Raw genomic sequence first — 12,903 nt, forward strand, 5'->3', positions numbered from 1 at the left:
ACCCACTCCACAAGGACTGTATTCGCTTCATACAGCATCGCTTTATTTGCATCTTTTTCCTGCGATCCATTTGTCATTGACTTTTATTTGTCTTTAATACCATATTAAGCAACTTTAAATTCTTAGAACTCTTTCTCATGTTCTTTCTTTATTATAATCACATGTTCTTTGTTCCCTTCTTTATGTCTATCTTGTTAATCTTCTTATATACCAGCGAATGAGCTTCTTCTCTGTCATAAAATTTGCACTGAAATAATACCCTTTTTCCCTTGTTGATTATACCTCTCATTTCCTCATCCCACCTCGAGCTGTTTTTATCCCTCTTTCCACTCACAAAATCTTTTCTGTGGCTTTTATTGACCCTAACTCCGAATTTTTCAGACCATTCTCATGCTACTCTTACCTCGTGGTAATTAACCCTATCCCATCTTTCATCCATTTTCACCTTATATGCTCTTTTTAAACCCTTCTAATCCTTTAGACTAAATTCTATGTTGGAGAGAACTTGGGTAGTGCCATAGCCTCTGTATCATGGTCTTCCACTGTCTTGGGTTAGAGTTCTCTTGCTTGAGGGAAAACTCGGGCACTATCTAATTTCTCTTCCTCTTGTTTTGTGAACGTATTTATAGTTATATAGGAAATATAGATATTTTAATGTTCTTACTGTTCTTAAAATATTTTATTTTTCCTTGTTTACTTTCCTCACTGGGCTATTTTCCCTGTTGGGGCCCCTGGGCTTATAGCATTCTGCTTTTCCAACTAGGGTTGTAGCTTAGCAATTAATGAAAATGATAATAATGTGGCTGTTTTTTCTATCTTGACTTTAGCTTCAATTACCTATTCCTCTACTACCCATTACATCTATCAACTTACTCCTCTTTCTACTTTGAAATATCACGCGGAATAGAACAAACTATTTTTATCTACCATTTTCTCGTTCAAAATAGACTTCTATGGATATCCTTTATATCAAATTGTTATCGAGAACCTTTCCAAATGAATTTATACCAAACTCCATTTTCATGCAATCAATTGATATATAATTGCTCTCTTGCTTAGTGTTTCAGTACTGGGTAGGGACTAAAAACCCTAATTATTTCACCATGTGGAGAAGTGAGTGCTATTATGTTCTTGTTCCTGTGCCACAGGCACATGCATATGTATATATATACTTATATATATATATATACTGTATATATATATATAAATATATATATATATGTATATATATGTGTATATATATATATATATATTGTATGTATATATATATATATATATATATATATATATATATATATATATATATATAATTTTGCCCAGTTAGACGCGCTTTTCTTATTCATATAAGCCATATATTATACTCCTAATATCTGGATTCTCTCTACCTCGGGATCAGAGACCCAAGGGGGAATCAACTTAAAGATAATAGCTTAGAATTGATTCCTCCATGGGTCCCTGATCCCGAAGTAGAGAGAATCCAAATATTAAGAGGAGTATAATATATATATATATATATATATATATATATATATATATATATATATATATATATATATATGTATATATATATAATTTTTTCCAACAATCCAATTCCTAGTCAAAGGAGTAGGTGCAATAATTGTTATTTTTAGCTTACATGGCCCTTCCTGCCAGACACGGTCTCTTTGCTATGGTCATTCCTACATTTTGCCTCTACTGCAACTCCAGCTCATATTCGATTCTATAAACAGTTAGTTTTCTGATGTAGAACCTTCCTGAGAAAGGGTTTGGTTCTCTACAAATCGATATTTCATCAATTCTTACTTTTCAATTTTCTATACATTTCCGCTCTGAGTTTTTAAAACACTTGTTTTCCAATTGATATAGCAGTTTTCGTCCTAAAAATCAATATTTTGTATCTGGGATTTTAACGTCCCTTTTCTATTAGTTTTTCTCTTTCTATTCTTATATTACTTTTATTCTGTATAGATGTTCCAAAAGGTACTTTTTAATGCAGACATTAAACAAAGGAGGTCCTTTTAAACCATGAATGAAATCACAAAGGTTTTCATCGACATATTTAGAGTAATAAGCAAATAGAAATATAGTTTTTCCAATTTCCGTTGTTTCAATAGATACTCAATTTCATCTCCTCGAAAGAACTATTAAAATTCCAAACAGAAATTCAGTTGAAGGACGCGAAATAAAGAACAAAATCCTGGGCGTCTAAAACACATGAAAGATTCATCTTAGGGATTTCAGATTCATTTCTTTAGTCGTGCTAAAGGCAAAGGTTAACCATGTGTCTTCATGCTTACATTAAATAATTTTGGCATTAAATTTTTTTTCCCAGCTTCAAAAGCTTGTGTAAAATAACTGGTAAAATCCCTGTTTATTTGATGCTTCTAAATTATTCTCTCATTTTCGAATGGAAATATCATGAAAATTTTACGTGTATTACAACCCCCCCCCAAAAAAAAAAAATCTCTTTGATTTTCCGATTTATGCTATTTCAAATATATTGGTTTAAAATACTTCTCCCCCCCAAAAAAAAACTTTTGATTTTCTGATTTATGCTCTTTCAAATATATTGGTTTAAAATACTTGGTAAAATCCCTATATAATTGAGGCTTCTAAATTATTCTCTCATTTTCGAATACAAAAAATCATTGTCATTAAAATTTTACTTTTCTTACACACCCTCACCCCCCAAAAATAAAAATTATTTTCGATTTTCTGATTTATGTTCTTTCAAATATATTTGTTTAAAATAACTGGTAAAATCCCTGTATATTTGAGGCTTCTAAATTATTCTTTCATTTTCGAATAGAATTATCGTTGTCATTAAAATTTTACGTTTCTTACAAACTCTCCCCCCCTAAAAAAAATTATTTTCGATTTTCTGATTTATGTTCTTTCAAATATATTTGTTTAAAATAACTGGTAAAATCCCTGTATATTTAAGGCTTCTAAATTATCCTCTCATTTTCCAATGGTAATATCATTGTCATTAAAATTTTACTTTTCTTACAAACTCCCCCCCTCCCCCCAAAAAATAATTTTTTATTTTCTGATTTATGCTCTTTCAAATATATTGGTTTAAAATACTTGGTAAAATCCCTATATAATTGAGGCTTCTAAATTATTCTCTCATTTTCGAATAAAAAAATCATTGTCATTAAAATTTTACTTTTCTTGCATACCCTCACCCCCCAAAAATAAAAATTATTTTCGATTTTCTGATTTATGTTCTTTCAAATATATTTGTTTAAAATAACTGGTAAAATCCCTGTATATTTGAGGCTTCTAAATTATTCTCTCATTTTCGAATGGAATTATCATTGTCATTAAAATTTTACTTTTCTTACAAACTCCCCCTCCAAAAAAAAATTCTTTTCGATTTATGTTCTTTCAAATATATTTAAATCCTTTCATGAATATAAAAGAAGTTTAGTGCATTTGCAGAAGCCATGGATCTTGTCCTTTATTTTGCAGGAGTCTTTATTTATATATTTTTATTCCTTGAAGAGTGGTTCAAAATCTCAGCATCTTTTCCCGTTTGGCTTAACATACTGTTATATCATTTTGTGTTATGGGGGCATATTTTCTGTATCAAAACATGAATGAAAATACTTACATAGGATATTTTCATAGAAATATTGTTAAATCTACCCTATATTTCAGATATAGATTAAAAAAAGATATAAATTAATGTAAACTGTATTTAATTAAAAGTTATTGTTGATACTAAGGATAATGATAAACATAGTATAGAAAATTTCACTTCTATAGATTCCATGCAAATAAAAAAAAAATAATAATAAATACAAAAAAATCATCATCCTTAATCTAAATACAATAAATATCCTGATTAAGACATCATCCAACTGTCCTGGTGAATAAATAATCATAATAATATAATAATAGTAATCATGCAAGGATATTGCTAATAGACATTTTAATATCATTAACCACCTGTAAACAATATATGGATTAGTGCAGAGGAGGTAACATTACAGTAATATAATCATAGACTAATTTCTATAAGTTGTAACTCTAAAAAACACTGGGGGAAGATAATCCAGATTTGGTCAAATCTAAAACTGTGTAAACACTGAGGTTGCTCTTTCTAGGGATATTGGTGTGAAAGTCCTACTCACGTAATCAGGAATTCGTACTTACCTTCTTCATAATACTATTCACACCCTCCAACAATCACTATCTCCTGCAAACAATCTGGTTAGATTTTTTTTATATATATATATAATGTACAAAGCCAATTTGCCTACTTTATTTTGCGTTACACAAGCATTTTGCATAATCAGTTACTTCAACGCAAAGCTATTTTATTTCCAGTACCGGCTGCTCAATGCAAGCAATTTCCAGTTGTTTTTTTTTTTTTTTTTTTTTTTTTTTTTTTTTTTTTTTTTTTTTTTTTTTTTTTTTTTTTTTTTTTTTTGCTAAAGGAATCCACATTAGCGCTACCTCATCTCGATTAATAGATACCTAGCGTTAGAAAAAAACTGGCACAAACCCTCGGGCATAATAAAAAATAAAAATGACCATTACGCTATATATACTATTTTGTCAACTAAGCTTCATAACAGCTACTCTCATGTAATGCAATCATGGCTATCGAATAATCTCTTAGTACATGCTGGACATTACTCGTTTGTATGTGAACTAATAAATATATGAATTTGCACGAGATGAATTCTGGCAATTTACTCATCTTCATTGATAAAACTAGAATTTTTCTGTTAAATTCCCAAGTGTTGATCTTACGTGTATACCAATTCGACGATTTTTATTGATGATTTTTTAATTTTTAATTATTAACTTGTTTCATTGGGGTGTAAAAGATAATCGGAGAATTTATATTATTTTTTTTATTAAGGAATAATATTTCTTTATTTAGAAATCGTTTTTATGTAAAATTTAAGGGAAGATGAGAGTTATTGACTAAGATTATTAATGTCTGATTAGAGAAAAAGACTGCACGAAAACATAAACATACAATATATATATATATATATATATATATATATATATATATATGTATATATATATATCTATATATATATGTATATATATATATATATATATATGTATATATATATATATATATATATATATATATATATATATATATATATTGTATATTCAAATCCTCTGGAATCAGTCTAACGAATACAGTATATCTGGGTACATATACATATATATATATATATATATATATATATATATATATATATATATATATATATATATCTATATGTACTGTATATATATCACAGACATATTTGCAATGTATGTTGTGCATATTTCGATAATACTAAGTATGGAAGCCCTATCTTCTAGCCCTACCAATGAGGGAGCGGAGACACCTAATTGAGTTTTTGTTTTTTTCAGCTTTTAAATAATTTCAAGTCAATGAAATAGAAAATAAATGATAAAGAAAGAGGAGAAAAATGACATGAAAACAACAAACGATTAATATGTTGATCAAAGCAGCCAAAATAATTGAATGGATAAAAAGAAATAAAAAAAGGTTCATATCCTTTTCCACATCTGACGGAGGGGGAGAAAAGGAGGCATAAAATTCCACCGTGCGAAATGCTGGTTGTTGATATAAACAAACCCAAACATAACTGCATGTCGTGGAAGGTTTATAACTGCTTTCCATCCCCAGTCTGCGCACGTCGTGCCTATTGGAAATCAACCTTGAAATTCATATTAAAAAAAAAAAAACACTAAACTCATTCTATTCGAGACTAAGACTGAACAGTGAAATATGTATATATATAGATATATAATTATTCACTTGAGATGCATCAGCTAGAGGCATACAGGCAGGAAGAACGGCAAGGGATGGTCACAGATTGAAACTTCGGCCTTTGTGCGATTGGCTCCTCTTCTACTTTTTTTTTAATTTGAATAAGACAGGGATTCCAATTACATTAGGATATTAAGGATGGGAGTATATAGATGGACACTAACTCCATCTCCTCCTCCTCCTCCTTCTATCTCTACTAAATCCATCCTTCCCATCCTACAATATCCTTTTTTATTTAAATGAGAGGGATTCCAATTACATTAGGATATTAAGGATGGGAGTATATAGATGGATACTAACTCCATCTCCTCCTCCTCCTCCTTCTATCTCTACTAAATCCATCGTTCCCATCCTACAATATCCTTCTGAACATGCGAGGGCTCTGATTGCTACAAGGCATTGAAAAAGTCTCAATCTGTTTAGTAGTTTTTTTTATTCGTTGACCAAAGATCCCCGTCTAAGAGAATCTCCATTAACGGTGATGTAGACAAAGCAAGGATTAAAGATATAGGCAAGCAATAAGTCTTACCTCCTCTTATTAATCCCTAGCGTCACGCCGCTGTGGGGAGGGAAACACTGGTTACTTTGATGCCAGGTTTGTGGTGTTAATGGCGTGGTGAGAGAGAGAGAGAGAGAGAGAGAGAGAGAGAGAGAGAGAGAGAGAGAGAGAGAGGCTAGTTGAAGAAATGAAATGTCAGAAGCTCATCTGAGGGTGCTGTGAAAACGTGTGGTAAGCGGACGGAAAAGTAACTTTTTATCAGGTTTTTTAAGTTTTTTTTTTTTTTTTAATTGTCGGGGTTTGAATTTTCAATGTTAGTAGATTTTTAATAGCATTTATCGTCTCTACGTTTTGTGTAAGCTTTATGGGATAGTCAATACTTATCATAGTTAGTAGTGATATATATATATATATATATATATATATATATATACAATATAAATATATATATATATATATATATATATATACAAATACACATATATACATATATATATACAGATATATATATCTATATATATATATATATATATATGTATATATATACAGATATATATATATATATATATATATATATACATACATATATATATATATATATGTATATATATATATATATATATATATATATATATATATATATATATATATATATATATATATATATATATATATACATACATATATATATATATATATATATATATATATATATATATATATGCATATATACGTATATATATATACAGGTATATTTTATGTATATATATATATATATATATATATATATATATATATATAGACTTGGCAATGTATTGAAATATTTAAGCCCGCGTGGACAATACAAAGACTTTTGATAATTACATGAAATATACAGAGGACAACGGCGTCACTAATTTCAACAAATGGTCTTTATATTATTTTTGTTTTAAATCGATTAAAAGTTTTGAATTTAATGGGGTTTACAATTACGTAAGAAACAAACATAATATAATCTTATCACAATACTCATAAATAGCTACATTTCCGTCATCATCACGCTTTTTTAAAGAATCTTTTTTTCTTAAGTTTTTTTCTCTTCAGATGTTGCAATGCAGTCAATGCTTTTTTTCAAACACAAAAGCGGCACTGGCGAGTTTAAGTGCAGTGCTGTGGGCAGTTTTGAAGCCGTGTGAGAAAAGAGTGTGACCAGAATGAAATACATAATGTAGAGAGTCATAGTAGTACAGTTGTTAGGCAGATGTTGCAAAATAAATTATAATAGGGCCAAGTGTTCCTGGTGGTTTGGTGGTGGGTTTGTGAGTAGTAGTTTTACAGTACTTAGGCAGATGTTGGAAAAAAAATTAAAATAGGGCCACGTGTTCCTGGTAATTTTGTGGTGGGTTTGAGATTAATAGTAGTATAGTAGTTAAAGAAATGTTGCAAAATAAATTATAATAGGGCCAAGTGTTCCTGGTGGTTTGGTGGTGGGTTTGATAATAATAGTAGTACAGTACTTAGGTAAATGTTGCAAAATAAATTATAATAGGGCTAAGTGTTTTTAGTAATTTTGTGGTGGGTTTGAGAGTAATAGTAGTACAGTAGTTAAAGAAATGTTCCAAAATAAATTATAATAGGGCTAAGTGTTTCTGGTAATTTTTTGGTGGGTTTGACAGTAATAGTAGTACAGTACTTAGGCAGATGTTGAATAATAAATTATAATAGGGCCAAGTGTTCCTGGTAATTTTATGGTGGTTTTGAGAGTAATAGGAGTACAGTACTGAAGCAGATGTTGCAAAATAGATTGTAATAGGGCCCAGTGTTCCTGGTGTGTGGGTGAGGGCAGAAGAGGCGCTGTCTTAAAGTTACTGTGTAAGGCGACTGTGTTGCTGTGGAGATTTCTAAATTCTCAGTTCTCCTCTCTTTGAGAGCAAGGTCTGTGAGAAGTCTGAAAAATAAAGGTAAAGGTTCACATACACAACATAAAATATAATCTCGGGAAGAATGTGGGGAAAGTAACATGAAGGTGGAAGGATATTTCTTGGAATATATAAAGCTACGCAAACATCCGGTGAATTTATTTGTATGAATATGGTTTAATGATTAGTTCACATGACCTTATTTTATTTTTCTACTTGTTTCATATTTGGTGAATCGGTGATAGTGATAAAGGTATATGGAAGAGTTATTTATTTTCGTATAGGTTTTTTTCACGTAAGGTGATTCTATGAGGGCGCTGCATTTGTATGGTAGAATTCCTTTTGCTTCTAAGAAGTATGATTATATATTCTTATGGAAAAACAAACCTTATTAAAGACTAGTTTTTTTAATACTGGTAACTATCTAGAAGAACAACCTTTAAGAGGGAATGTCCATTAAATCATAGCCAGTATTATTATTGTTATTATTATTATTATTATTATTATTATTATTATTATTATTATTATTATTATTATTATCATTATTATTACTACTACTACTACTACTGTAAGGAATTTCGATTTGATTCTCAAAGCAGTTTTACTAGATCGACACTCGATTTTAATTTCACTTGTAAATTATTATTATTATTATTATTATTATTATTATTATTATTATTGTAAAAAATTCGATTTGATTCTCAAAACAGATTCCTCGATTTTAATTTCACATGTATATTATTATTATTATTATTATTATTATTATTATTATTATTATTACTACTACTACTACTACTACTGTAAGAAATTTCGATTTGATTCTCAAAGCAGATTCACTGGATCGACTCTCTCGATTTTAATTTCACAAGAAAACTTGTATTCTGTTCTTAGACTTCCTGACTATCTATTGTCAAGATTTTTTATGTCTTACAAAACCCTAAAAATTCATATTTTTCAGCCTGTATTCAAAGAGTTTTCCTACTAACTGATTATGTAGAGGAAACCTCTATCGCTTCTGATCCATCTCTAACATTTTATGCCTCAGAATAAGAGCCTTTTTAACGAACCTGTTCAGGGTTTCACGTTCAAACGAAACAACACATTAGATTTTAAGTGTTATATTTTAAATAGCCTTCCATTTGTTTCTTTAAATCTGGAAATTCGTAGATCCATATAGACCGTTCAAGGACTTAAGGACCTTTCGTACGTATCCCCGAGAAGTGAATATTCTTCGGTTTTTTTTTTTTTTTTTTTTTTTTTTTCCACCACTTCCATTAATCTCTTTAAGGGGTGAGAATCTTTGGGACTAGTGTCAAGTTTCAGTCTTTGTAGATAAATTTTCACAATTTATCGTTCGGAGGAACCCTTTCATTCAATCTGGAAGATTTAAATTCAGTTGTCAGGAATCTTCAGTATCAGAAAATCTTTCATTCATATGTAAATAAAGAAGTTGTGGGTCTATTCCCATTCTTTATAACCTAAAGAAGGCTTCCATTCATTTCTGAAAGTGGGAGACGTTATCTTGAACAATAAAGGATCGTTCGGTTTTATTTTTTTTATACAATTGAAATTATATTGATATGGAATCATTACTCCGCAAAGAATTCTTCCATTAAGTATGAAAATATGAGGATTTTTTTTAATTTATTTTTTATTTTATTTTTTACATTATTATGAGACTTTTATGAAGTAGGGATAATCTATAGGATCCCTTTTAATGGCTCTACTTCATAAAGAATCCTTCCCCTATCCATTTTAATCAATTGATGCAGGGCTCTTCCATAGATTCATTTTTCAGGAATTTAATCCATAGAGAATAGTACCCTTAGGTTCTACAGTAACGAGGTATCCATTTTCATTATTTTGCTCCTATGAATAGTCGTCCATCCTTTTTCTGAAGGAACAATGTTCTATGGAAGTATTTCGTAACTATGTAAAAGGGAACAATATTTTATGGAAGTATTTCGTAACTGTAAAAAGGAACAATATTTTATGGAAGTATTTCGTGACTATGTAAAAGGGAACTATATTTTATGGAAGTATTTCGAAACTATGTAATAAGGAACAATATTCTATGGAAGTATTTCGAAACTATGTCAAAAGCAACAATATTTTACGGAAGTATTTCGTAGCTATGTAAAAAGAAACAATATTCTTTGGAAGTATTTCGTAACTATGTAAAAAGGAACAATATTCTATGGAAGTATTTCATAAAAAGTAACAATATTCTATGGATGTATTTCATAACTATGTAGAATCTATCTATCAATTGTTATGAATCTAAACAATAAAAAAATCGTCTGTGTTAAAATCCGTTCTCATTTATATATCAAGATACTTTTCGGTTTCATTTCTTACACACCGAGTTCGCATGGATCCATTATCAATATATTACGCTTTAAATGATATCATTTGATAACAATCAGAATCCTCTTATTATTTATTTACGAACAAATTGAAGTATTAATTTTGTCCATTTTATACTTGAAATCATCCATTATTTTCATAACACAAATGGTTTTGAAGTGATAGATTTTCCTTATTTTAGGTGTTAATATAAAGCATTCCTCGTTTCTTATAATGGGCGATTCTATCAATCCATTTGTATGATCTCACACATTTCAAAAATCTATTATTCACTATTTGAGATGGATTTTCTTTCAATGTTTTATGGTGCACGAAAAACATTTAGTCGTTATTCAAAGACGAAGATTGTATGAATGAAATCTAATTTTCTTCACAGAGAAACACTAAGGATTAAGAAAAAGGCTCTACGGCTTAATTTGGTTTAACTTAGGATAAGAAATCTTTAATTAATGTTCAGATAGTTTGCTTCTCTATATAGCAATTTTAGGATTTCCAGTAGAGACTTAATTCGCTTTAACTTAGGATAAGAAATCTTTAATTAATGCTCAGATAGATTGCTTCTCTGCATAGGGATTTTAGCATTTCAAGTAGAGACTTAATTTGCTTTAACTTAGGATAAGAAATCTTTAATTAATGCTCAGATAGTTTGCTTCTCTATATAGCAATTTTAGGATTTCAAGAAGACTTAATTCCCTTTAACTTGGGATAAGAAATCCTTATTTAATGCTGAGATAGTTTGCTTCTCTATGTAGGGATTTTAGGATTTTAAGTAGAGACTTAATTTGCTTCAACTTAGGATAAGAAATCTTTAATTAATGCTCAGATTGTTTGCTTTATATAGCAATTTTAGGATTTCAAGTAGAGACTTATTTTGCCTTAACTTAGGATAAGAAATCTTTAATTAATGCTCAGATAGTTTGCTTCTCTATATAGCAATTTTAGGATTTCAAGAAGACTTAATTCCCTTTAACTTGGGATAAGAAATCCTTATTTAATGCTGAGATAGCTTGCTTCTCTATGTAGGGATTTTAGGATTTCAAGTAGAGACTTAATTTGCTTCAACTTAGGATAAGAAATCTTTAATTAATGCTCAGATTGTTTGCTTTATATAGCAATTTTAGGATTTCAAGTAGAGACTTAATTTGCTTTAACTTAGGATAAGAAATCTTTAATTAATGCTCAGATAGTTTGCTTCTCTGCATAGGGATTTTAGAATTTCCAAGTATTTCAATTTCTCGATGAGCAGGATTTCATAGATCAATTTTCATGGTTTTTAAGCCTTAATAAAATCATTTCCATCCAAACCAGACTCTAATTTATTGACAATTAAAAGCTGCTAATGTTTTTCAAATAATTTTTCACTGATCCCTTTAAAGGAATCCAGTAATTTTACTTGAAACAAATGAATATATAAAGAGGTTAAATTAAGGCTGGCATTACGGTTTTTCCTGGTTTTACGAGACAAAGTTTTAATTGCTCGAAGTTAACAGAACAGACCAAAAAAAAAAAAAAAAAAAAATATGAAGGTGGCATTTTAAAAGTCGTTCCCTCATTATGCATTTTGCTCTCGCTCTGTTTTCCACGATCATCATCGTCGTTCTTTGCTAAATACGAACATAAATGCAAAATATTATATTGTGAATTTTTCATTTTTAGAAAAAATCACATTTGTTGCTATGTTTGAATGAATTATAAATAAATGAACAATTCACTGAATCATTCATTATTAAAGAGAATTGTTACTAATTAAGTAAGTCTGACGTGAACATTTTACACATGAAAATTATAAAGATGATTATTTATTTACTTATCTTTTTTTTTTTTTTGTAATTACCACATCATCTTCGAATGAATATCTGTTTATGAAATTTTTTTACACCAAAAATTTGTGGGTTTTTTTTATCATAGTTATTGATTTTATGCCTTTTTATAACAGTTCTTTTTCTACCAAGTAGTCTTTGACCTTTGGTAATGAAACCAGTATACATATATGGAATATGTCATTAGGTCTAATTAATTGATTTTCGTAATCCCTGTTAATTATACAGGGAAATGTGATAGTCTGCTTGTACAGGTTCGAATGGCTCAGAATGGACTTTCTTGTCCCAGCGCCTGGCCACTTCCTAAATTTTAGAAATCAAAACACTTATTTGGTGGCTACTTTTTGATGACCATCTTTCACTCGGTGCTGGTGAAAATTGAACTGATTATTTTATGTAAATTCTATTCGAGTGCAGTTATAAAGGCTGAGAGTTTCAGATCATGAAGATGAGAGTTGTTGCAATTGTTGCAAAGGGCCTCGGTCAGATTTCGACAGCCGTCTC

The 12,903-nt window shown here is 29.5% G+C and overlaps 1 protein-coding gene across 5 annotated transcripts in view; it reads right to left on the minus strand.

Moving 5' to 3' along the window:
• The window catches only part of LOC137617323 (glutamate-gated chloride channel-like), a 123,848-nt gene that overhangs the window by 80,499 nt on the left and 30,446 nt on the right, over positions 1 to 12,903 (minus strand). For 4 of the 5 annotated variants that reach the window (XM_068347337.1, XM_068347334.1, XM_068347338.1 and 1 more), the window contains exon 2: positions 6,345 to 6,374. The exons of the other annotated variant lie outside the window; for it this stretch is intronic. In XM_068347337.1, coding sequence (XP_068203438.1) covers positions 6,345 to 6,374 — 30 coding nt within the window. The remainder of the gene's footprint in view (positions 1 to 6,344; positions 6,375 to 12,903) is intronic. 5 annotated transcript variants of the gene reach the window in all.

The sequence above is a fragment of the Palaemon carinicauda genome, chromosome 23 (assembly GCF_036898095.1).
Source record: "Palaemon carinicauda isolate YSFRI2023 chromosome 23, ASM3689809v2, whole genome shotgun sequence".
NCBI lineage: Eukaryota > Metazoa > Arthropoda > Malacostraca > Decapoda > Palaemonidae > Palaemon > Palaemon carinicauda.